This window comes from Fundulus heteroclitus, chromosome 7 (genome assembly GCF_011125445.2).
Source record: "Fundulus heteroclitus isolate FHET01 chromosome 7, MU-UCD_Fhet_4.1, whole genome shotgun sequence".
Lineage (NCBI taxonomy): Eukaryota > Metazoa > Chordata > Actinopteri > Cyprinodontiformes > Fundulidae > Fundulus > Fundulus heteroclitus.
Genome location: NC_046367.1, coordinates 30,670,251 through 30,698,010, shown reverse-complemented (window position 1 = coordinate 30,698,010; position 27,760 = coordinate 30,670,251). Strand labels below are relative to the sequence as shown.

At 39.1% G+C, this 27,760-nt stretch overlaps 1 protein-coding gene across 1 annotated transcript in view; it reads right to left on the bottom strand.

The window, feature by feature from the left end:
* The window catches only part of LOC105931840 (neuroligin-4, X-linked), a 41,571-nt gene extending 14,331 nt beyond the window's left edge, over nt 1-27,240 (bottom strand). Inside the window, exons 1-7 of the mRNA XM_012870715.3 lie at nt 26,778-27,240; nt 23,029-23,960; nt 22,371-22,523; nt 12,895-13,080; nt 10,787-11,237; nt 7,284-7,497; nt 1,556-1,680 (exon numbers count right to left, since the gene is read on the bottom strand). Of these exons, the coding sequence (XP_012726169.2) occupies nt 1,556-1,680; nt 7,284-7,497; nt 10,787-11,237; nt 12,895-13,080; nt 22,371-22,523; nt 23,029-23,500 (1,601 nt within the window). The 5' untranslated portion in view covers nt 23,501-23,960; nt 26,778-27,240. The remainder of the gene's footprint in view (nt 1-1,555; nt 1,681-7,283; nt 7,498-10,786; nt 11,238-12,894; nt 13,081-22,370; nt 22,524-23,028; nt 23,961-26,777) is intronic.
* Between the last annotated feature and the right edge of the window lie 520 nt (nt 27,241-27,760).

Sequence of the window (27,760 nt, the reverse complement as noted above, 5' to 3'; positions counted from 1 at the left end):
CCTCCAGTAACATTAACAAACATTGACAGTAAATGAATGGGCTGAATAGCATTCTGTGAGATGTTCAAAGCCATGGGATATTGTGATGGAGCCTAAACGTACTATAAAATTCTGTATCCATGACCTGCCTGCTTTATTTTTTAGTCTTCATGATACTGTTTGTTAACATATATTTGAGGCCTTCAGATAACTGCTGGAATTTTACTGACATTAAATTACACACACAGGTAGACTGGTGACTACTGAAGGTAATTTGTTGTTATAGATTTTATGTAGAGGAATCAGAAAAAAAGGGATCTACACAGATTCATCCTAGTCTATAAAATTTTTTTTTGTAAAATATTTTGAAAACCACGTTTTGTCTTCAACTTTACATGAGTGCACTGCTTTGCATTGGTCTAATATGAAATATAAGCATTAGATTGAGATTTGCTGTTTAATATTAAAAGAATTATAAAAAGTTAGAGACTTTTGCAAGGTACTGTATTTTCTGTCTAGATTGCAAAGTTTTAAAGTGATATTTTTCTTATACACTCCTATTTTTCTCAGCCACTTGCAGATCATTTAATTTTCAGTTTAATAAATTGAGTTATTTGGCTAGAGGCAGTAGTTTTTCATTTAACAATTTGAGTAAGCACTCCATCCCTCTAAAATGATGGAGTAGAGCAAAGAAGGGAGTAAGTAACTTCAAGGCCCCCCCAAAAATGAAGAGGCCTGTCAAGATTTTGACAGAACATCACAGCCCAACCACTGCCAAAATAATCTGCAGTACTTCTTTCATGATTTTATTTGAATAAGTATCTCCTCGTCACGCCAAAGATGCTTTGAAGCAAAAAAAAAAAAAACAAAGCACATCCCTCACTTGTCAGTTCATTATGTTTGTTCCTCTTAACACTGTTTTCTGCTAATATTGTCGTAAAAATCATCTTTCCTTGATGGATACTCTGCTTCCAAAGTAAATTTAAAATACTTAAAAAAATGTGTGGAGTTAAAATGTTATATTATAAATGTGATCCTACATTTCTATCAGCAATAAGAAAGCGGATATGTATGGAAATCTATGAGGTGAGTCCCTTTAATCCGACTAAAAAATTCAACATATGTAAAGCTTATTAAGTGCTCCACAGTGAAGAAGCACAAAGCTGTTTATCTTGATAACAACGTAGACTTGAATCTTGGCCGCCTCATTGCAAGCTTGGATGAGATTTGATCCTGTAAATTCAAGAGTAAGCTGTCCACACTCACACAAACAACACTGCATGTTGCCAAACCCTTGTCTCTGTGAAGTCATACAAAAAAACGAGGAGGAAAAATCAATCAGTGCACTTTATTATACATTCGAAAATGTGATTAAATGTCTGGGCCGTCATTCATTAAAATAAGACCTCTTCTGCTCATGGGCAAGGATTAGATATTGATATAAGAGTAAAGCCAATTAGCAGGAGAGATGCTTTGTTTTTCATGAGTTTTTGCCGCACAGAGAAAATGAAAAGCCCTGTCAGTGGGATTTTCCGACTGATTGATGTTTCACATCAGTGAATCTTTTTCAGCTTACCCAGTCTTGGCGAAGTTGGTCCAGTAAGTCATTACCACTGCACTCAGCATCACGTCGTTCTTGGAGAAGTTACAGTTGAACAGATCGGTGGGACCCACCATGGGCACGCCGAACACGTAGGGCACCTACACACACACACACACACACACACACACACACACACTGGAATAACTTACACAATACAACCAATCCCTATTTCAGTGTTAAAACCTGACAATCTGCAAATGAACTTAAAATAAAGCCCTTAATTCGTTTGGAAATTTAAAAGGATTCCAGCTCATGTCGGACCTGAAAGAGTTTCTTTTTTTAGGCAATCTTCTTAAAGCCTTAAAGCAGTAGATTTTGGGCATCAGTGAGCTAAAATTTCACAACCACTCAACAGACTGTAATTCAAGTGGTCTAAATGAAAATTAGACTTCAGCTCCTTTACCCTTTTCAAATTTGAAAAATAAATAAGTAAGGGAAACAAAAACACAGAGCAAATAATGCACATTAAAACCTTTATCATCTCTTTGGGTACTTGCACAACTTATGATGCCTCTAACTGCTGCATTCTAAGCGTGTTATTGCTCTTGTTTGGATATTCCTTGAATTAATACCCAAAGGGTTTGGTGTGATTAGTTGGCTATAATTAAAACAGCCAATTAGTGTTTTTATTGTCCATTGTTTAGCCTTCTGTTTAGTGTACCGTTCTGATAATCATAAATAACAAACTATGTAATACAACTCACAATTGTATATTTGGAGCACAGTTTTAAAGCTATATTATTTTGTATTTTTTATTTTTCTGCCAACATTAGCTTTAATTACTTGCAGAGAGTGAAAAGAAAAGTGAATACACTCCTATTAGCTTTTTTTGCTGTAGATAAATAGACCAATATGAGTTATTAAAAACATTTTCCATGTATCCTGTACAGTTCCACAACAGAAAAACCAAAGCTGTTAAAGGAAAATGTCAAAAATAAAAATGAACAGCTACAATAACCTAACTGCATGAGTGTGCACACCATTCAAATAATGCATTGCTGAATAATATTTTGATCCAATCCTAAAATTCTGTCTACATTTGTCATCAATAGTGAACCTGATCAATCCAACATAAAGTTCCTCAGTTATTCTGTTGATAGTCATATATGTATGAGTATCATGACATGTATACAATGTATTTATTCCTAAATTTTGATAAATCTAATAAGTTAGACAGACTGGCATGGAGACATAAACAGGTCGATGACGTTACTTTCTGTGCTTTTAAACTCAGACAAGGTAGATTTTGTAAATTTGTTTGAAGAGAAATCCCTCAGCACTAAACTCCTTTATACATCAGTATCTGAATGCTCTTTATGTTCCAAACAGAGCACTTTGTTCTCAGGCTGCAGGTCTACTGATGGTTCCTAGAGGCTTTAAAAGTAGAATGGGAGGCAGATGTTTTAGTTATCAGGCTCCGCTCCTGTGGAACTAACTCCCAGTTTGGTCCCTGAAGCAGACACCCTGTCTACTTTTAAGACTAGGCTTAAAACATTCCTTCCGACAAAGCTTATAGTTAGAGTGGCTTAGGTTACCCTGAGCTATCTCTATAGTTATGCTGCTTTAGGCTTAGCCTGTGGGTAAAATGTCTTGCCCAAGGACACAACGACAGTGACAGTCAGAGTGGGGGATCGAACCGGCAACCCGCCAAACTTTGTCCTGCAGGACAAACTCCCTAAACCCTGTGCCACCATCGCCCTGGTCAGATGTAAAAGATACATCTGACCTGGTGTTCTCTTCCAGTGTGACACCATCTTGAAGGAGAGCACTGACTGGAATACTGATGTCAAAAACTTAATATTCTCTTTTTATAGATGATACACTTGTCTTTTTTGACACTATCTCTCTCCTAGACATTGCTATAGGCTGAGCTTTTATTGTATCGAACTGTAAGTTCTCACTTTCGTCTTCTAGGACTGAAAAGTGTCCCAGGGCTTGACTGCTTAGCTGTGTTTCTCTCCAAGATGAAGCCAGTACAGGAGCTACAATTGCTTTTAACCTTACAATTTTTTTAACATAGAGATTACTCGTAGATCAGTGCTTCTGTGTTTCTTTTTTGTTTTTGGTGTGTATGCTCTGACTTCTCAAATCCCCAGTTTTTCTTTCCGTTGTTGCCACGCATATTCACTGTAAAGGATTGCTGCAAGTTAATGACACGACCCAAGTGATTGTCCACTAATGTAATGCTTGTCCAGAAGAAGTGAACACTGTATCAAGTCAGTGACTTGATGTAATCTGCTGCGTTTCATTTGATTGAAAATATTTTACCAATAGGAAAAATGAACTGAACTTGAAGAATAAGACTAAATGGTAAACATATTTATTTATTTATTTTTTGCTTAACTTAAAGTTATTTTTTCAGAATATAGGGGTAACAAACTTTGATGATCAGGATTTATAATGTCCTTGTAATTTACATCACAAAAACATGCGATTTTATGATGGGTATATACACATTTCATAGTTACTGCATGTAGACTTTTTATATCCACTGTATACCATGTTGATTGCATAAAGGATGATCGTAAAGATCGTAAAAGATTGTATCATGGTGGTGATCTAGCAAAGCATAAAGATTGTCATGTTGGCACTGTGTTTAGTAGACTCTGCCCATCTGTGTTGTTTGTGAAGCTTTACAGCACTAATTAGTACTGATTAATGTCACTTAATCACAAGCTGAGGTTGGTGTCACGATATTATTTTTGTAACAAATATGTAAGCATATTTGATAAAAACCACAAATGAAATCACTGAATCATATAATTGTATATCTCTGTAATATGAACAGAGGAAACCCTGAGTTTAAATTCTCAGTGAACCATTCGTTCTCCACATTGGCTCTGCGCCCATCAAACTTGTAGGGAAAAAAGTGTACATAAAGTAACCTTTTGTTCTCTCTCTCTGCGGAGACTGTCGCTTTTCTCTCTGCTCCGACTCTGCCCCCCTCGCCCCCTCCTGCTGCTGCCGTGTCTTGTCTTTCTGAGCACTGTCTTCATATCACCCGAACGCCAGAAACTATGGATCTGCCTAAGCTGGTCTCTCAATGCTATTGATCAAATTTTTTCGATGGGAAGGCAGGGAAGAGGGGACCCGTCCTTTCCTGACGGGACACACTTTGTGGGATACACCCTAGATTCTTGGAGCACATGGAAAATGGTGTGTTTTTCGATTTTGTCAGTCGAGGATGTGGAAGACATATACATGTTTGGATTCATGATACTTGGATTTCTGCTAACTGGATTCGGTGGATTTTTTATGTATTGGCAAACTCAGCAGATGTCGGTAGCAATTATGGCCTTGATCAGGCTACCGGCTGCATATGACGCGATCACTATGGCGGTGAACGAACAGAACTGTAGGTTGGAGGAGCAGAGCCACAAGCTGGATGCGCTGGACCACAGACTGGCTTCGGTGGTTGAACTCAAAGGGGAGATATGATAAAATCTGGACGTGAGACGTGGAAAAAAGCCAACAAATTTGGAATATTGGATTCGCCATGTGGAGCCAGCGACAAAAAACTTGAAGCTGAAGGAAAAATTGGTGCAGCTTCTTCTCATGACAAATTGTGTATTGGATTATGCCTTTCCTATCAAAAAAAAATAAACAAACTCCCCTTGATGTTATGCCAATAGAGCTCAGAACTACCCCCTGTTCCCTCCTCCCCGCGGACATCTGTGGATGCTTTCTGAACTGTGGTCCAGTTGACAACATCAAGGACAATGGCCCTCTAGAGAATGTTCATGAAAATATAACAACTTTCACCCAAACAGACACACATAACTGATGCCCACAACAACACACAAACTTAATGCGACTAGTCTCCAAGGTTAACCTCCTGCATAAATGTTGTCTCGTCATATGTGCTTTTCTCGTGCAAGTTTTTTGATATCTCAAACTGTATGCTGGAATTAGGATAAAGTATGAAATATGTCTTTTGTTTCCTCTTCCTCCCCAAATGTGGCTTCTATCTTTCCACAGAGTTAAAGGCAGCGCCCAATGGTAACCGGTGTCAGGCGGGGTCCTCGGCAGCAAGGCCGCAGTCAATTGTTCCCCTGAAATGTTTGTGATGTATGTGATGGATGGTTGTACTGGAACTGTAATTTCCCTCTGGGATTATTACAGTATTTCTGATTCTGATTCTGATAAATAAAGAAATAAAAAATAATCATCTCATAAGTTCTCTCATAAAAAGTGTCTGACTTCAGTTTTTTTTTTTTAGCATCCAGGAGTAGGGAGGAGCCTATTAACGAATAAAAGATCAGTGTATCAATGTCACTGACTTCCAAAATAAAAAGATAAGTTTGAGGCTTTTCGAACAATTTTTGAAGATTTTATCAAACTATGAACAACTGTTTCCAAACATTTCACATCAGAAAAAAAAATAAAAAATCAGTAGCAAAAATCAAGCAAATATACCTTCTGGCAAAGTCTAATAACCTCACATCAAAAGTGTTCTCATAACTTAGACTTAGTAGTTTATAAATACATAGGTGTTGGTGCACCCAATGGGAGGCCCCATGTTGCGCTGCTATTTCTGATTTCAGAAGCCAAAAGGGGACAAACTGTCAGCCATACGTGTTTTCCCTATCTGTCTATTACATTATATGTTGGTGGAGGAGGAGTAGAAAACAAGCAAAAATGAATGTAGGTCATTCTATTTGCTGTTTTCTATCAGCTCGTGCACCAAGTGGACAATGACCGAAACTGGTTTTCTTAATGAACAAAGCAGGATAAACATTGAGCTTCTGTAAATTCCCAAACCTCAATGTATTGACCAGGGATCCTAAACTCCAGTCTTCCAGGTCCAATGTCCTGCAAGGTTCTGCTTCAACACACCTGAGTCAAATAATTGGATCATTGTCAGGACTCTGGTAAACTTGACTATATACTGAGGACCCAGCTTTAGGTATGTCTGACCAGTATCAAATCTAACCGTTTCAGGACACTGGACCTCAAGGACCGGGAATAAGGACCACTGGTATAGACTATGTCTAAAAAACTTGCTCATGTCAAGAAAATAACAAATTTGAAAACAATCCACCATTTTCAATAAGAAGGGTAGTCAAAATATCTACTCAATAAGCTGGCTTACTGTTACAAAAAGCATCTGGAGGAAGTGAAACAGGTTAAGGTGAATTTATATTCTATATGTAGGGTTGTGCAATATATATTGTGGAAATATTGGCGTCTGAATATCAGTGGGTGCACTATCAATATTGGAAAGGACTGTTTGGATGCAGTAATTATTGGCTATTTTGAATGCAAAGTGACATTAATACACACTTTGCATGCCAAAGGGAGATTCAGTAGATCTCCACACCTGACATTGAAGGTCCGAGAGCCTAACGGTCACAGAGTGCAGCAAGGAGAGAAAAATGTGGCTTTATCAGAACTAATATTGTCTTAGCGATATTTCCCAGTACTGCTATATTATGATTTCCTGATTTTGCAGAAAATCCTTATTAATTTCACATTTGTGCACCAAAGTTATTGAAGTTGTATATTGCATTATCATTTTACTTTGCAAAAGATATTTAAATAAATTAATAAGAACTAGAATTACATTTATGACCATGATGAGTGTATGGAAACATCTCACCAGCGCTACAAAAAGGAAGTCAGTATCTTTTCTCTTTTTCAACATCCAATATGTATGTTCCCAACCTAAAAGCAAATAACATGCAAGAAATAGCAGTTTTACCTCATCGCCATGGGCAGAATCCGCCCAAGGCGGCGTGGCTTCACTCTGACAGTGGTGGTAAAAGGAGTAGAAGTAGGTGGGAGACCCATACTGAGCATGGAGATCAGCTGTAGCAATGGCTGGCGCTACCCACTGGTGGTCTGTAAAAAGGGCCACCAGTGTCTTCCGACGGGTTTCTGCGTTGTCGCGGTCCGCCCAGTCAGTGTACATGAACCTTCAAAAAACACATTTGACATTAGCCGGCTGCTGGACTGAATTAAATATTTCACATTTTCTAGCTTGTCCTCCTAAATACATTCTTTGCATGGACAAGTATCTGCATTTAATCCACTATCTTTTCAAACGTTAGCATCACAGACGGTTAGCTTAAGGTATTAAGTTATTTTTCTAAAATGACCTTCAGTTCTTCCCTGCTGCTCATTGAGTACAAAGCTTTCAGCTTGTAAAGAGTAGTGTAAGCCGAGTAGTCACACCAGTGCTGGCAAAGCAGTTTTCTAACAGCATTTTAATGGAAAAAAAGACAGTAAAATGAAGGATGCCATCTACAAGGAAGTCTGGGGGGAAAAAAGATCAGCTTGGCAGCCTTTTTTAAAACAGTGACAGAATACAAATAAAAAAACTTAAGGAGAGATCCAGTTGAATGGTCTCAACCAAACACAGCCTATGTGTGTATAACCAACCAATAACCAACAAGTGCACACTGGATCTGTCTAAATGTTAAATTCATTAATCGTGCATGTCTACTGTGACATTATATAGCTGAGTATTTGAAATCTTTAGAGAGTGTTTTTTACTGCAGGGAGGAGGGAAGTACAGAGGAGTTGAGAGCAGAATGATGATCAGACCAATGAGTACAACAAATTGACTAATGGATGTTACTGTCCAGAAAGAAGTCCAGCAATCACTGTGTTACTTGGCAACACAGAGCTTTGTATGCACAGTAAATTATGGGGGTTTATGGGCTACAGTTGCTGTGTGAACAATATATCTGGGATTGTACTGCTCAGAGATAGCTGTCTTATCTACCATGTTTATCGTTTGTGGAAGTGGATTTTTATTTATTTAGTTTATTTGTTTTACGTAAAGACCATTGACATCTGCTGGCATAGAAGTGGGTTGTTTTTCTCAGCAGCTGTTTCTCTGCACTGAATGAAAGTGGAGGGATGAAGGGGCGACTGAGGGTAACTGGATAATAGTTGTTTTACAATTGCAAGGCTATGGGTTCAGTTTCAGCTTCCCACTGTCACATGTAGCAAGGCACTTAACCCAAAGTTACCTGTTGATCTGTGTAACGGTGTATGTGTGCTCGTTAGTTAGTGGGATTGGGTGAATGTGGCTATAGTGCAGAGCTCTTTGGGGGGTCAGTAGGACTAGAACAACACTAAATGAATTCAGTCCATTTAATTTGCAATGGAATTGATGTTATGCTTAGCTTGACTTTGTAAATTATGTTTTTACAGCGAAAAATCTAAATGTATATTGTGTTTATTTGTGAAAAATAGAAATGCAACTTACCAGACTTTGGTACCCTCCATTCAGACACATTACTCTCTATCCAAAGATTCATTAATAGTGTTCTGACTGTATAATTATTTAAAGAAATTATGCATCATTTCTCTGTTACGCTGGCCTTGTCCACACATGGCTGTCCCATAACTGGCCCATCTGAACCTAAAAAATACCTTCTTTTTCAGTTTAATGAATGCATCATACCTAAGTGGGACGGTGTTGTGGTAAAAAAAAAATTGTCCTCCATGTCCAAGTAGTTTTTCTGGAAACCTCAGAATTATATAATTTTAAGTCAGAGAAAGCTTAAAAGGTGAAGTAGTTACCTGGTAGGAAACTGCATTTTCTACAAGGGATGTTAATAAGGCAGCTACGGTACTTTGAAAGAGACGGAGGAGTTGAATCAGATTACAGGTAAGTTTTAATTGTTACAGAAATTTTGTATTGTTTTGAGCCTTTGACATCTGTCATGGAACATGCTGGGTATGGACATGTTGGCACCCTTTTGGAAATCTGAGAGAAAGGGTTTTCATTTTGTATTAGAAAATACAGAGAGAGCTGTTTACGTCTAATAATGTTAACCACAGTATTTGGGATAATTGCTAATAAAAGATGCAAAAGATAGCTGACACTTTCAGCTCTAAATATTTGGTCTTTGTTTTGAATAAAATATCAAAATCCTATTTTTCAGTCACATGTTCTGTCTGACCTGTTTGCACATTATTAGAATTAATGGCATCTCAATAGAAGGCCAGATAAAAAAAAGGTTTCAAAAAAGGTTAATCATAGTTATTTTCCACTGTTCAGGACTGGTGACCCCGAGTAACAATTTATTATGCAAGCCTTAAATAAGTCAGTTAAACAGGCATAACAGACAGCACAAACAGTATCAACAGTCAACCAGTTGTCCTTTATCGATTTTACTAGCACTGTTTTTAATCTCTTCTAAAATGTGTAGTATAATTATGTTTATTCATCATTATATATTGTTTTACTACTATTGGTTTGTGCATTTTATGTAGTCTTATTTTCATGTACGCGTTGAAACAAACCCCCATGTGGGGTCTTGACCCTACATATTGGATCAGACTATCATGGAAATTTGGGATTTTAGGAGAAAACAAACTGTATTCAGCGCTAAAACTCTGAATGGTACATCTCTGCTCTCAGTGTTACTCTATTAAGAGAGACACTGCACACAAGTTTTAATATTTAGAATCATTTGCAAAACTCTTAATTAATTTTTGCATCAGTCTGTGTACCAATAAGACTATTTACTTGGTACTGTGATATTATTGTAACTGAAACAATCAACATGTCAGATTATTTCAGCAGCAGTAAAAAATAATTCTTGATTTTCACGTAAATATAACAGCAATATAAGAGAAGAACTGTTTTTCTACATTTACCTTTTTGTATTTTTGTAAAACATGACATCACAGTTATGTTCCAGGATCCAAGCCACAACAATATCATACCCATCTGTGCCTGGTTACCACATGATAGAAATCAATAACCATATCATTAATAATCTGATTTGAATTTCAAACCACTTCTTTTCTAAAATCCTGCATTAGAGAGCTGTGCTGCAGTGCTAACACTAGATTATATGACTATAAACATCAACAGTTGGGGCTTCAGGTTTGGCTTTTATCTTCTATTTTTGCAAATAATGTTTGGTTACTATATTTTTTTAGATAAAAAGTCTGCTGCTTTTTGTGAAAAGTTTCTGTGAAGTCCAGCTACAATTATCCCTCAGCCACCTTAAGACTCATCACTATAAAGTGCATCTGCATATGCTTGCCAAGTAGCTAATTCTTCATATGTCTAACATAAAATCATGCACCACTGAATGAGCATAATGTGGATCCATTTATGTCTCTTGTCCCATGTTCATCTGTTCTGATTCATTCTAAGCAAGATGGATAATTATCATACTTCGCAAAATGTCACATGGCTGCTTAAACATACATAGATTTCTTTTATTTTTTACTCACCGTATGCTCTCTCTTAATGTATCTCGGCCTTCTGGGTAACCATACAGACTATCCACAAAGTCTGACACGGCAAAATCAAAGTCCTCGGCTGTGACGCCATCCTCAGAGTCCACAATTCCCTCCACAAACTTCACACCTTCCCCCTGGTTGACCCCCAGCATCACATCATAGTTCAAAAACTCTCCCTGCTCCATCAGAATCTGAGGGTCATCAGGTATAACGTCGCCATCAATCACAGGGGCGAAAGCAGTGTGATATTTGGCGGGAGTTATGTTCTCCTCCACAAGTTCACGAAAACTCCGGCCCTGGAGGCAGGTGACCAGTTGAGTGCTGTCTTCAATGCCACAGCCAACCCTCTCACCGAGCTGCTGGGCATATTTGCTTGGCTGGTAGTTGACAGCCCAGCTGGCTAAAGCGCTGCCACTCTGGATAATGGCTCTGTGGAACAGATCTGTTACAAAAAAAATACAAATGCTGTAGTTGTAATTAATTGCACAGAACTCACCAACAGACAAATGCACCAATGTACTTTTAACATTAAAAATGCAAAGAATTTATACAGCTTTTGTTTTACAAAAGCATTTTATAGACTTGGAAAACAGTCTCCATATTAGACCCTAAAACATATCAAACAACATCCACATGTTTATTGGAAGCCGTGGTAGGGATGCGTAAAAAGCCTTGAAATACATTTTCTTTCATTGTCCAGCTGTCATATCATGAAGGAAGGGGACAGGCACTGCATACTAGAGATAAATTTAATGCAAAATGTGTTTATCAACACCAGGCCAAAAGGAAAAGACAAAAGGAGACACTGCCTGAAGCTGTTAAAAGAGTTTTATTATCCAGGTGGAAGCAAGTCTACACTTTAAACTGCAATTCTACAAAATATCAACAGAAAATGCATCTCTATGTCTGAATTTCAAAAAAAAGAATAGCAATTCTTGCAAATCCTTCACCCTAAAAGAGGAAATGTATGATTTAAAATCAGAAAGTAAGAATAACATGGTTATGTGTTTTTATACAATGTGTTTAATGTCTAATTTCAACCGTACATACTTTTCATGTTGATCAGCATATAGAGGAACTTTAAATCATACTTTTTAATTCTTTGTTTCCATGGAATGCAAAACAGAAGATTTCTGTTAGCCACTGTTCAAAGTGGGAAAGACATGGGAACATGTCATTCAAATAAGGTTGATGTATGATAATCCTCAGTCATTAAATTACTAGAAGAAAACAACTATTCGCATAAACTTGCTCACATGTGCAGAGGGAACAATCATTCAAAAGTTTAAAACAGCCAGAATAGCGACAAAGGCTGATTGAGGACCAACATTTATCTTGTTACCGCACACATTGGAGTTAAAAATATCCTAATCTCACTGTGATTTAAATAAAAAGAGAATCTATTGTATTCACTCATTCAACTGTTATTTATGGAACCTTTTTCATGCAATTAAATGTAGCAGGAAGCCCTTTTGCCAAAGTGAAAATTTGGAATAATCATGCAAACAACCATAGGAAAAAAACACTTAATATGCTAAATTATGCAAATAAAATCATATGGGTGAAACATTCAAGTGATAGAACTCTAAAAATATGAATAAATTCACTATTAAATAATGTCCTCAAACCTAAAAGACAAATTAATAACAGCTAAATGTGGAATTAAATATTATATGATATGCATAATGATGTGAAAACAATACAATAACAAGATAAAGGCATTAAGATCAAATTAAAAATTTAACCAAACAGAGATACACTTACTTAAAAAGTGATAATGTATAAAATACAACAAAAACAAGACAGAATCACTAAGGTTTAAGTAAAAGTCCGAGTAAAAAGGTAAGTTTTAAATTTGAAAACCCTTAAAGTATAGCTTCTAGGGCTTTTTAAACGCATTTACTAGGGATGCGGATAAATATGGATAACACTGTCACATTAATTGTGTTACTCTTCCCGGAACACACCCACCCTCATCAGTATGTGCTTATTATTTTTAAATGTTAACGCGTAACAACCGCCTTTCTGAAATGGAGATCTACATAAAATAAAGGGAACATCAGCAAGTAGTGAAACAGTGTTGCCTGATTTACTCTTACCTTCAGAGTAGTGGGACAAGGTGAGGAGGCTGACGCATGATGCACCAGCACCAGATCCAAACACGGTGACCCTGTGTGGATCTCCACCAAAGGCTGCAATGTTCTCCTTCACCCAGCGCAGAGCCTGAATCTGATCGAGCAAGCCGTAGTTCCCTTTTGCTGCCTGGTCACCTGTGCTAAGAAACCCTGCAGGGAGGCAGAGATAAAAGGAAGTCATATTTTTTAAATGTTTTTTGTTTTGATTCTGTTCCTGACATTCTGTTTTTTACCCTTCTGTACGCCGACCTTGAGTGTCTAGAAAGGCGCCTTTTAAATAAAATGTATTATTATATTATTATTATAACACACTGCAAAACATGTAAAGTCATATTCAGCGATTTACAATACATGTTCCGATAACAACCTTTAAGCAGGGGTCAACCATGCTTCTAATATCTTTAACCACGTTTGTGTAACAAACATGTCTTTAATTAGCCTGATGTAACATTCTAATCATAAATAATACATTTATATAGAAACATTACATTTGTGTGTGTATATATAGCATAAGAAATAGCATGTAGCATGTAAAATAGAAGATACATTGTTTTAAAAATATGTAAAGTGTGGTATTAGTCCCTATGAGTTAATTACTTTGTGGAACAACCTTTCTGCAGATCAGAGCTGTGTGCTTTGGCAAAGGTTCTAACAGTGGTCGCGTTGGATTTTAATTATAGGTACCAGAGTGACAGGGGGCTGATTACAAATATATGCCACACTTTTCAGCTATGCACTACTTTGAGTTGGTCTATCACATAATATCCTTGTAGTGCATAATGAAGCCTGCTGTTGCGTCATCACAAAACATGGAAAATGTCAACTCATTTGCAACGTATTCATCATAGCCTTAAAGGGAAAATCTAAAAAAGAGATGGTTTTCCTACTTTGTCTCAGACTGGACCAAACCTCAAAGGTGCATTCAAATTCCTGCGAACTTACACAAGCAGAAAACCGTGCACGCTTGTCATTATACCTACAGCCGCCCCTTATTCCCTCTTCTACTGATGTTATTAAGTAAACACAGACGATCCTAATGGCTCATTTTGCCACAGTATTTCTCATTACTGCAGAAGCTCATTTCTGTGAACCTCCGGCACAAAAAGAGTGTAATAACCGTGAAGGCAAGGCTAAAGTAGTGCATTACTTCACTTATGTGCATTTTGTCAGAAATTTCATCGGAGCAAAAAGAAAAATACAAGGATTGTATTCATTCGAGTGTTTACGGAATCATATGCATTCAAGCAACATTTAAGTAAAGCAGTTTAAGTAGTTCGCATTTTCACAGAGCTATGCTTCATTTCCGGGTGAATACTGCAGAGTTAGCAAAAAAAAATAATCATTGACATAATAGTGCATAGCATTGTGTAAATGAGCTCACCTCATGCATCCACTCATGATGATGGAAAACAGGAGGAGGAGGAAGGTGATGTTGCTACTCGAAATGAGGGTGATGATGAAGGTAATGGTGACGATGGTATTGGCGGTGGCATAAACACACAAAATGGAAGGGAGGAGGGGGGTGAAGACAAGAATAAGCATCTTAATTCAGCTCATAATGTTAATCATATCTGCAGCATCAATTTTCCACAAGGTCAGAATTAAACCCCTCAAACCACAGGAAGAGTAAAAAAAAAAAAAAGTCAGCATCTAAAGAAATCCTCGAAATTCAACATTTAAATACATTTAAATCTTTCTGAATGTGTTCAACTAGGGTTCTATACATTTTCATGAAAACATTTACCGCCTGAGGTGACCTGATAGCTAAGCGGTGAGGGTGCACGGCACATGGGCATGAATGCCTTCAAGCAGCGAATCCCAAGACCAATTCCAGGTCTGCTAGACTTTTTACGGCCTGTCTTTCTCCACATTTCCTGTCTCCGCCGCTCTGATCTAATAAAAAAAACGATTATCTGTTTAATTAAACCTGAGCCAAAGATGTGGCTTTCCTTCTGAGAGCAGAACCTCTCATAAAGTCATCAAATGCTTCCAAGCAGCAGAATTAGCTTCAGTTTTAGGTTTTAAAGAACATTTCATTAATAAACAAACTTGAAACAAGGCCCCTTTTACATATAATTATGTTTTTTTTAATCTAAAATATCAATATCACCCAGCTTATTGAATATGCATCCTGTGTACTTAATCATACTAAGGCCATGGATACTCTGCTCGCATAAACAACTCGATAGTCCCACTGTTACTACAGCTAAGTAAATAATGCTTTAGGGCATTAAATGTTTTAACCCTTATGCGACCCTTCTTAAGCTATGTCGTTTTCGATAACTGCAGCCACAAAAAGCCTAAATGGATTTTAAGATCTATTTTTCAACTCCTTGGCTTTGTAGGGCTGACTTAAATTAGAAAAACCAAAGGGTTTTTTGGTTTTTTCTTTTTTGTTCATAGGGCAACGAGTAGAAGAGCCATGGAGTTAAAAAGGATCAGATTCGAGTCGATGACAGTAGTGGAGGGAAAAATGGCTTCAGGGAGGTTTTGTTTCCACAAGGGATGCTGAACCATGTTTTCATTCAAACAAAAGAAATAGAGGGAGAGAAGCTGTGCTGTGGGGGGAAAAAAAACAAATCACTGATGGTTTGAACATTTTTATAGCTCATTGAAGGATTAAATAACCCAGATGGTGAAAAACGGTATAAATTTGTTCACAAAAATGAGCTGTTGTGTTGAGATATAAAAGCTACATATCACCTTACACAAAACTGTGATCAGTCATTCCCTGGATAATAGGGAAACAAGTTAAAAGATAATTATCATCCTGACTGAATGAATCTTCTTAATCAAATCAAAAACTGAGGGCACATCTCAGTAAATTAGAATATAAATGAAAAGTTAATTTATTTCAGCAATTTAATTTTTAGAAGTTAAAGTTTTATATAAAATCATTACATGCATTACATATCTTTTGGGTACTTTTCTTTTCATTTTTATTATTGTGGCGTGCTAAATTGTTTACTTAAATAATAAATCTTCTTAATCAAATCAAAAACTGAGGGCACATCTCAGTAAATTAGAATATAAATGAAAAGTTAATTTATTTCAGCAATTTAATTTTTAGAAGTTAAAGTTTTATATAAAATCATTACATGCATTACATATCTTTTGGGTGCTTTTCTTTTCATTTTTATTATTGTGGCGTGCTAAATTGTTTACTTAAAACCAATAGCAGTCTATCTTATCATGTTAATGGAGTGTTTAGTGGAGGGAAAATCTGGTAGAAACAGTTATACTAGCAACAAGGCTAATTGCAGCTTTGAGATGACTGAGTAGTAAAGCGAATTCAAGAGTCTAGAGGAGATTTACAATTAATGGACTAGCATTTGTATCCATGCTTCAAGAGCCACCACACACAGATGTTTCCAGGACATGGGCTACACCTGTCATACTCTGTTACACAATCTTTGTTGCCCCTTTCCTCCTCTTCAATATAATGAAACTATTCAACAGCAGAAAAAAATTGATGCACAAATTGATGTAGTGAAAAGAGTGTCAATGGTTTGGATGAATTCCATTTACAAGTGTTAGCCCCATAACAATGACCTTTCACCTAAAATGACTTTGATTAAAGCTGCAGTAGGCAACATATGTATAAATGTATATTTAATCTATTTGTTAAAATTGACACTATGTCCTGACAGTAAAATATGAGACAGATAATATGTGAACAAAACAAGTGCATCTGGTTCCTCCCAGGGGTTCTATTGCCATTTGCAGAAATACACAGCTCCCAGACAGAAACGACCAATCAGAGTGAGCAGGAATGTTCATTTCTGATTGGCACAGCACCACTGTCATTCAAGCTCAAGATTGCTGGGCGGCTGCAGCTGTGTGGAGAAATGGCAGAGAAGCATCCTGCTTTACAGCAATACTGACATTTTATGGAGTGGCACCGGCTCAGAAAACAACGACAGGTAAACATTGGAGCGGCACAGCAGTCACCGCTGTGGGGGAGGAGCTGTGGAGCGAGGGCTGCAGCACAGGAGAGAGCGAGGCAAGGGGGACCTGTAAACTGTGCTTTTTCAAATTTTCAGGCTAAGTCCACAGCGTTCTCAAAATTCCTTGCTGCAGCTTTAACATATTCCATCTGTGAATTAATACTTTAAGAAGTCAATATTTCATGAGTTGTTGCCAGATTACTTCATATAAAGAGTTGCAACATCATTACATCCATGCATATTAAGTAATAAAGGTTTTAGACTCCTAGTGCTTGTTTTGTTCTCATTAAAGGTGACCTAACTGCAATGGGAGCAGGGGAGGTAGTGGCCATTCCAGTTAATATGCCTTTATTTATTTATTCATTTCTAAATATATTGTTATGCTTTCTTTTTTGTCCAACATATTACCCTCTTTTAGATGTCTGTCGCTCACTTTTGGCCCTGTCCCAAGGTAAACATTGGAGAGGAGCAGTTTGTAAAGTGAAGTATAATAAAATTTAAGGTGGATGAAAAGATTCATTTAATATTTTAGATTTTAGGTATATAAATACTTGAATCATGAACTTACAAAACAAAACATCCAGAGAAAGATCAAAGTTTTATATTTTTTAAGATGACCTATAGTTCAAGTTCCCAACAAACCTAAATAAAGCCGGAAAGAGACGCCAGTATGTGAACTGATGTTTTTTTATGCTTGGGTTAAAAGATCAACAACATTGAATGTAACAGATCAGAGTGCGCCAAACTTCACATTACCATGGTTTTTGGAAAATGTAATATATTTGACCAGGACTCTTCAATGCCATTTCAATTTGTTGTTGTTTTTTTTTAAATACCTTTCTGCTAGTTGTTATGCTTGTTCAGTCAACAATGTTAAAAGGTAATACATCAGAATGCTTGTAGAACATAAAAAATGTGTTACAGATTATAATTTTTATTTTTTTGCTTGTTTTGCACATTTAAAGCCATACAAAGTAATTTTCGAGTGGCGCTACCCCTACTGGACCTTTTGAAAATAGCACCGTCGTAGATACTGGCTCCCCTAAGCTTGCCTCCCGCACCCCACAGCTACAGCACACTGTCAGGCTCAGTGTGAATATCCTTTAAGAGCAAGGACTCTTTAGCCAGAGCAGAAGTGCATAAGTGGTCGCCATGATAAGTGCTGTCCGAATAATGCAGTCAGTAAGAAAGGAGGTTGGAAAAGTAGCGAGTAAGCTGTCTCTCACGGCCAATTTTGTCCCTTACCGGTGTAAAGAACCCTTTAGGTAGCCCACAATGCTTTACGTAACATGAAGTATCAGCACAGGCCCCTTATGGCAAGCCGATCAGGCCAATTATCGTCCGTACAATAACGCCCAGTTCCAACCCGTATTTTACGCGAGCGCACGTTTTTTACGTCACCGCGCATTTCCAGCCAGAACGCGCGGTGACGTTAAAAACGCGCACTAGCTTAAAATACGTGCGGTGGCGTTAATAACGTTTGGTGGCGCTTTTTGCATATTATATTATCAGGAGGTTGTCTTTAATGTGCTCAGCCACTAGATTTAAAGGTGTTTTACCCAATAAGAACACTGCAGCACCATATTTCTTTTGTCATTTTAAACATGAAACTACCAAATCACAAGCCAAGTAGTAGAACTAAATGTTGAAAAGAAATTAAAAGCTAAATAAAATAAACCAGGTCACTTAATAAAGCTGCATTTTTCTGTATGCTTTGTATTTATATTCACATGATAATATTTTCAGAATTAATAATAACGTTTCTGTTAAAGATTTCATTTATCTTCTGCACCAAGGGCATAAGTAGGGAGAACAATCAGAGTGAGTTTTGTGTAATATCAGACTTTATTATTGAACTAAGCAGGATTTAGAAAGGATCAGAAAGGAAGGTGCATCTTCTTTCTGCCTTTCCCCAACGATCAGGGACCTCCTGGTTGTGTCTGGTGCTGCAGTGTTCTTATTGGGTAAAATACCTTCAAATCTAGTGGCTGAGCACGTAAAAGACAACCTCCTGATAATATAATATGCAAAAAATGCCACCAAACGTCATTAACGCCACAGCACGTATTTAAAAGAGCGCGCGTTTTTTACATCACTGCGCATTCTGGCTGGAAACGTGTGGTGACGTAAAAAATGTGCGCTCGCGTAAAATACGCGTTGGAACTGCGCGTTATTGTACGGACGATAATTGGTCTAATCGGCTTGCCATAGGCCCCTCACAAAAATCTACTTAAATGTCCAGAAAGAAGATAGCATGCACTAATTAATTTTCGGAAGGCTTTAGGCCCAAATTTGACTCGCGTCATCCATGTGCGTTTCCGTCACGTAATGTTTTTGGAGTTAAAGGCTGTCTGAATTCGGCACAGCAGTCCGAAGCTCCTTTCTGCCAAACAATAGAGTTCTTACCGTTGACCCCATGAAAGGTCAAGAAACAAGAGCTAGAAGCTTTTGTTAAGGGCATTCAGATGGAGCCTCACTTTCAAAGCAGCTGAAGGGAAACGGAGAGAGAGAGAGAGAGATTTGTCTATGCGGACGGAAATACCCAGCTCACTGTGAGCCCAGCATAACGCATCGCGGGTGATTATATTTTAGGATCTTGTTTATTTAGGAGAGGGACAAGTAGGAGATGAGAGAGAGAGAGATGTGTATATGCGGAGGGATAGTGACCAGAGTCACCGGTTCGCTCTCTGTAGAGCAGCGGGAGTGATATCTATTTTTAGCTCTTGTTCATAGTTTCTTATCTGTTGCCCAAATAAGAGACTTCACTTTCAAAAACCAGCCCAATAAACAGCAACCTGCGACTCACATAATTTACAAGAGACTTCAAAAAACAAGCCAGACGTCGCTCATAATAAGCAGATTTGGTAACACTGTCATTGATGCCAGTGGCCTTACATTGGGCTGCCATAAAGCTGTTTGTGTTACCGAGAGAGCAGAATCACATGACCGCCTCTGTGCCGGCAGACAGAAAGTTGAAAGTGTCGTTTTTGGCCACAGACACTAGGAGGAGATGACAGACCCCTCAATTGTCTCATAAACACTTAGATTACCATCAGAGGGACTCAGAAGAGGATACATTAAGGTAAAAATGTTACTTCGTGGGGCTTTAAAATGTTTCAGATCACCAATTTTAAAACCAAATCATCATAACCTGAGTAAATGCAACAGTTTTCACATTTATGATTCAATCTCCTCAGGGAAACACCAGTCCACATACACCTAGCCCTATGTGAAAATGTTATCTCTCCCTTGTTAAATTATGAACTGTAATTAACCACATTTCTGGGTTTGATTGTACTAACCACAAACTGGGAGATCTCCAAAACTACTGTGGAGCAAAACAACACCATGAAGGCTCGTCTTATATTTGACAAGCAAAATCCTAAAGACCATGATCTCTATGACTTTTGGAAAATATCTTGTGGATGGACAAGACAAAAGCAGAACTTCGTGGAAGGTGTAGATCCAGTTGTAAAGCTACCATAGCACGTCAGAAAAATAATATCATACCTGTAGCCATACATCGACCAGGCTTTTTTTGCCTGGTCGACTAGCTGTGATTAATGGAACCGTGAATATGGTCCAAAAATCCCTGAAGCAGAATGTCTGTTCATTAATTTGTGACTTTCGGCTCAATTGCACTTGGGTTATGCAGCCATGATATAAAACACACCAACAAGAACACCTGTGCGTGGTTTAAAACAAATCAAGGCTTTGGAGAGGCCTATTCAAAGTCTGGACCTAAGTCCAAATAAAATTATGTGAAATTACCTTAAATTGGTCATTTCTGCTCAGAATCTCTACAATGTGGCCGAAATAAAAACAAATCTGCAAGGAAGAGTGAGCCAAAATCCTTCTACACTGATGTGTAAGCATCATTGCCAATTATCATAAACACAAAATGGCAGCTCTTGGTACAACCAGGTTTTAGGTTTTGGGAGCCAATAATATTTTTTAGTCAGGGTAAGGTGGTTTTGGATCACTTTTTATTCAATAAATTAAATCGTATTTTGTATTCACTCAGAATAATTTTGTGATGATCTGAAATGTCATTGAGGTTTGACAAACAAGCATCTTGTCATGTATCTTTTTATGTGGGTTTAAATGAAAAAGATAAAGCGTAATTTGTGAAACATGAAGTCCTGTCATGTATGTTTGTGTGTAGTTTACCATGCGCCCCCGTCTTAATGTGTGCATTAGAATGAAGGGGGAATAATGTACTGTGTGCTACAGAACAAAGACAATTAGATTTTTTCTCATTTTTCTTTCCTTCTTTTTTTTTCTCTGATTTTCTTTGAAAACATCATAATTGCCTGACCATCTCGGGACGAAAGCTCAACACTACATACAGTCTACTACTGCCCCAGAGTGTGCCCACATCAAGCATTCGGCATGCTGAGTTGAGAGAATCCTCATCAGTGTAAACAGGACATCATAGCATTAGATCAGGCAGTTTAGGCAACATTATGTTGAAGTCATTGCAGCATACGTACGGTGAATGTACGCATGTCGTGTTATAAAATTATCAAATGTGTCCCAACAATGTGAAGGAGCTTGCGTTAACTGGAAATCACTTTAGAAACACTACATTATCAGATGTATAGAAGGATAATGCTGGTAAATTATTTTACACTAATAAGCTACACAGAAACATAAATCAGATGCTCAATAGAGTGGCCCATGGGAAAATGTATTTCAGGTCATACCTGGTTTTTTAAGCAAATCTCTGTTTGAAGAGCCAAGTAGTGCTACCTCTCTGCCAACCCTTAACATTACAAAAAGGAATAAAAAACCCAGCAACCTTGGCATGGATGAGCAAATTAAAGTGGTACAGCTATAGAGTAAGGGCAAGGGATGAAAGGGAATACAGCTTTTCTGTGCACTTGTCCTTTTGGACAAAGGAGCCATCGAAAGTAAATTCAAAATGGTCCAGAAAGATCCTTTTTCAGACTTAATGAAACCTTTAAACTTTGTCTGAACTGGCGATTCCAAAATGAAAATGCTATAATTTGTAACGTACAAAAGCTTAACTCAACAACTTGATGACTATAAAAATGATTTCAGTTGACTTATTTTGCTTTCATAACAATACAAGTGGCCATATCTTGTGTTTAATATGTCTGTGGACTTCCAAACACATCAAGCTTCAACAACATGTTAGATATAAAGTGTACTAGGAAAGTAATGGTTGCAGGACACCTGTGAGCTTTCTTTGAACTTTTCACATGTCAAACATATGAAGCATTAACGATGTATAGAACAAAACTGCTGCTTTACTGTTGAATAGCAAAGTATATGTTGATTATGACTTGCAACACTATAAGAAATAACTGAATGAATGCAATAAATCTAACACAAAATTACCTTCAGGTTTATTTAGGAAAAGCAGCTAGAACCTTAAACTCATACGCTGCTACCTGCTAAGTAATAGCATGATGATCTGCACATTGTTACACGGAATATGTATTAGACAGAGATAACTGACTGTTTTACCTAAAACTCCCAGGCGATAGTTGAGGGTTATGACAATGACATTGCCATAGCTTGCGAGCACACTGCCATCCATCATGTTCCCCGTGCCTTCAGAATACGAACCTCCATGGACGTAGACCATCACTGGCCGCTGACCCCCCTCCTCATGGATGTCTGAGATAGAAAAGACAGATTACCAATGTGTTCAAATCATCAAGGTGACATTAGTTAACCACCAAATGCCAGAGGGAGCAGTCCTTGATTTGTGTGTGTGTGTGTGTATGTGCATTGGTCCACATGCATGTGTATCAACCAATATGTATGCATGAGTAAGCCTGTGTCCTTCCCATTTTCCTCCACAAGTAAATGCGTAAACCCCTTAGCGACTGACGCAGGTGTCTGCATATTAAGCGTCGGTTCAACCAGCGGCATGTTGTAGGGGGAGCGAAAACAAGGCCATTTTAAAAAAATCTTTATTTATTTATTCAACAAGCCTGAGTACGCGCAGAAACAGCTCACTGCCTTGTTTTAATCAGTTGTCACAGCCAAAGGTATCATTCTCTTAGCTTGTATTCACCTCAGGGCATGAACCATAACATGTAATCCCAACCTTAACCCCGCATGCATATTTAACCACCCCAGCTCCTTAAACTCTGTGCACATCGCCAAGTTCACTCACCTTCCTCCGTGGGTACGTAGATGTTGAGGTAGAGGCAATCCTCACTCTGGTGAGTGAGGTAAGTTGCTGCTATATCCAGGTTTGCCGTGAGCCAGGATGGCATCATGTCTCCCAGCATGCTCCTCTCATCCAAAGACTGCGGGCAAACTGGAGCAAACTGTGTCACATTCCGTATTCCCGGCCACGGCAGAGGCGGCTCAGGTGCCTGGAAGCGGCGATCTCCAGTTGGTGGCCTGGCGTACGGTACTCCCAGGTACTGGATGACAGGCCCCAGAAGGTCCGAGGGCAGAGGGGTCAGGATGCCGCGAATGCGGCCCTGCGCCGTGGAAACGACAGGAACAGTCTGCTCAGCCAACAATGAGGTCGGCTGGAGGGAAAGGGAAAAGCAAAGGGAGAGGAGGAGGGATGGAAATCCGAGGGGGGAGGAGAGGGATGAAGGAGGGACAGTTCTGCTGGTCCTCAGCTCAGACATGATGGTTTGTTTAGCCGGAAAACTTGGAGGAAGAGGGGAGGAAGGCGAGGTTCTGGAGGCAGGTTGAGGGTTGCGTCTGTGCTGACCCCTCAGAGGTATCCAACCCTAATGCACAGCTGCTGCTCAGCTTGGCCCATAACACACACTGCACACAGTCCTGTCTCTTGAGAGCAACCTTTTCCCCTTGTGTATGTGTCTGCGTGTGAGTCAGTGAGTCTTTGCCTCTGTGTGTGCAGTGACTCAGTCACTGAGTCTGCGTGAGTGTACACATGTATGTGCTGGAGCGTTTAAGTGAGTGTGTGTGTGTCCAGGACTGGCAATGCGAGCCTGCATCTATGTCTGTGGGTATATACGTGTGTTGATGCATGTGTGTGAGCGTGTCATTATGTAAACAGTGGCATCACTGTTCTTCTGTCACTATCCCCTTCCGGTCAACCCCATAACAAGCCTGGACTGCCTCCTGGAAGTAAGAGAAAGGAGGGAGAGAAATAGAAATAAAAGATTAATTTAATTAATCAGACACACACACACACACACACACACACACACACACACACGTCATCAGGCATACACTGAGCTACCTTGCTTGCTGCTCAATTTTAAAAATAGATATGAAAGTGATAGATGGGACAAACGAGATGTTGTCCGCTCAGCTTAACTCGGTGTCAGACTGTCAGGGGCTGCTGCTGTGCCACATCCTCACTACAGACGCTTTCACAGATCACAGGACCTTGTTGGGGGAAGGGGGTAGTGTAAGTGTGTGTGGGGGTGGGTGTCACGTCACACGCTTAATTAAATCCTGAATGCACCATGGGGCTCCTGACCTGCATGTAGCATAAGGTTGGACACATGTGACACCAACACACACTTGTTTCTCCTCCAGACAGACCGTCTCTCTTCCTCCACGTCATACAAACAATGACACGAATCCCATTTCACACTGTTTCCCATCATTCTTAGCTTTAAATCTGATGTTTCTAAGGGGTAGAGCATCCCAATTGTTTCTGTTTCTGTGCTCAGAAACAGATAAATTAGATAGGGGCTTTGAAACACACTCCCAAATGTAATGTTGGGCTATGTTTAAGGTGCCACAATAACTATTGTGATGTGCAGTTTTTCAAATGGCAGAGATCAAATATTTGACATACAACAACCATTAGAATGTGTAATTTAATGCATGTCATTGTTGTTTGATATTTTTTCAGTTCTTCTCACCAAAAACGTTGACTTGATGTATTTTGATCTAACATTTATACTGTAAAAAATGTGTATTGCCATGTATACAAGCATACAGAGTATATTTGAAGATGAGTCTGTTCTTTTAGAGCTTGAAAAAATCTTGAATGTTTGTTAAAACAGTTTTTCCCCCAAAAAATCTATTTAATTTAATATTTCAAAGCACATTAACTTCTCAGTAAATTACATTTGGCGATATGTTGTTGGTCTTCGTTAACAGGCATGAAAATGATGTATGCTGATGCTTGCTGAAACATTGATAACTGTTTATACGACATGCACAGGCATATTAAGCCATTTCTGTTTACAGATGTATCCTTGTAGATTAGAATATTAAAAAATAAACTTATCTAATGCATGGATTCATTACACAGTGTTATCTATTTAAATTTTGTGTTTCTGTTTTTAGCCAATGCAAGCTGGCTGCGCTGACACTGGAACTGATAGTAAACTACAGATGGTACGGCTCTCCAAATCATCACTGAGTGTGGAAACTTCACACTTGAAATGCAAAATGTATTATCATATAAAAAGAGGACAGTGGACATCTGAACGATAGTCCTGTCCTTTTTCCTCTTGGCTGAAGTCGACCACTTCTGGCATTCTATCTGCTTCAGGAGCGGCTTACACACAAGAAATGGGAGAATTGTAGCTCGTGTGTGTGTGTGTGTGTGTGTGTGTGTGTGTGTGTGTGTGTGTGTGTGTGTGTGTGTGTGTGTGTGTGTGTGTGTGTGTGTGGCTCCTGAAGCTTTGATTCCAGTCACACTCCACACCTTGTGAATATCCTTCAAAGGGCAGAGTGGGCTTTGCTTGACAAGGCTGCAGTTATCCTTGTTCATTGTATATCTTTTTTTACCGCACTTTTTCCTTCCTCTAAATGTTCCATTAACATTCTTGGGCGTCGCATTGAGTACAGCCAACTACTTTAATGATAATTTTAGCCTCCTCGTGGCAGGTGGCAATGGAAGCCTGCTGGACAGATTCAGCAGTATTTCCAGTGACTGTGTATGATTCTGTATTTATATCTGTATTGCTTCTATGTAGTAATTATTTTATGAAAACATATTTAGGGGTTTCATAGCTGAAAGCCATTCTTATCAAAATTCATATAAATCAAGGCTTGAATTATGTCACTCTGTTTGTAATATAATACTCATGTTTCACTTTTTAGCTGAATTAAATATAAAGAAAATCAATCTTTTTTAATGAAATTCTAATTTTATGAGCTGCACCTGTATGTTTATATGCCAGATGATGTGTCAGCATCTTAACAAGAGTATCTTGTTTCAACCACTACCAGAAGTCAAGTGCCCGGTGATAGGGGGGAGGGGCGTAGAGCTAGGGGTAGGGGTAACCTCGGGAAATGGGATTCAGCCTGTAGCCCTGGTCACCTTCCATGCTCGCACACTGTGTGCGTTTGACATACAAAGGGAGAAGGGACAAACACACAAACAGCTGCTTCCCAGCCGGCTCCCTCTGAGGGCCCGAGGACAGAATATTAACACACACTTGGAGACATTTCATTACAATCTCACACACACACAATGATCCCTCTCACACGTTCACCACACTACGAGCAGCGGTCGCGTCAGAATACAGCTATGATCATCAGCATCTCCTCTCTTCCTGGGTCGTGTTGGTGCTGTCCAAGGTGCTAGTTAACATTCCAGTGGTGATCGCACACACGCTGATGAATAAGGCTCCATTTGTCAAGCGAGACCCGCCGCCTGCCACCCTCCCCCTTGGTGTATTTTCATATGGAAATAACTTATAAAAGCAGCAACCAACAAGATAGAAGATTGGGGGGAGGGGGGGGGGGGGGGCTAGTGAGGCAGAATATCCCGTCTGTATCTCTACCGGCAATGAAGCTGACTACGGCAAAACACACACACAGACACACACACTCCTGCTTTCCCCCCCTCCTTGTCGTCCTTTCACGAACACACATCAAAATGCAAAAAAAACCCTTAATCTGCATCCCCGCTGCAGTAAATAAAAAATGAAAAAAAAAGAGAATCCCCAATTGACAGAGGCACCGTACCCAACCGGGGTGAGCGGAGTGAAATCCCGCGGTGCATGTTCTCCTCTTCCAGTCCACCGCAATGATCGCCTCGTGTTTTCGCTGCTGCGGCTGATCCGACGTGCATGGGCAGATATCCCTACACTGCTGCTGCTGCTGCTCCTGCTGCTCCTGCTGGTAGACGTGCTGCTGGTGCCGACACGTCTCCTGGATAGGAATAACCCATATAAGAGAGAAAAGGAAAAAAGCGAAGAAGAAGAAGAAAAAAAAAAGCACAGCCCTCCAGCCTCTCTTTTAGTCCGCTCAAACGTGAAAGCGACGAGGGGGAGGGAAGAAAAAAAGCGCAGATAGTTGGAATGTAGGAATGTAAGTATTTCTTCCTTGAACACAGGGCCCAGGACGTTTAAATGATCAATCTCCCTCTCTCTCCCCCTCTCCCTTCCTTTCTTCCTTTCTCCTCCCCCATCTCACTCTTGCTGCCTCTCTTTCTTTCTCTATGTTCTCCTCGTAGATGCGATTGGACAGTGTGGCAGGCAGCAGCTACCGATCCAATGATATGCACCTAGCTCTGTCGGACTGTGAAAAAAAAAAAGAAGAAGAAAAAAAAGAGGGGGACTAGGGGAGACACACTATAGAATGATATTAGTGGGTGAGCACGCATGGCTTCACACACCTGTAGAGCAGGACTAAATCATTATCAATGTCAGAAATAGGGGTTTATAAACCTGAGTGCGCACTTCAACTCTCATATACACATTCACAAATAATGCTGAGGTACACAGTGACCTCTTCAGGACCAGAACAGGAGAGTCTGTCCCCATTCTATTTAGCTATGGCTGGAAGCAGCTCCCTCCCTTAGGCGCTGCGTGTCAGGGGGGAGTGTGTGTGTGTGTGTGTGTGTGTGTGTGTGTGTGTGTGTGTGTGTGTGTGTGTGTGTGTGTGTGTGTGTGTGTATGGTAATGCAGTTGGTCCGCAGTCGCTACTAACTGTGTTTGGGAACACTC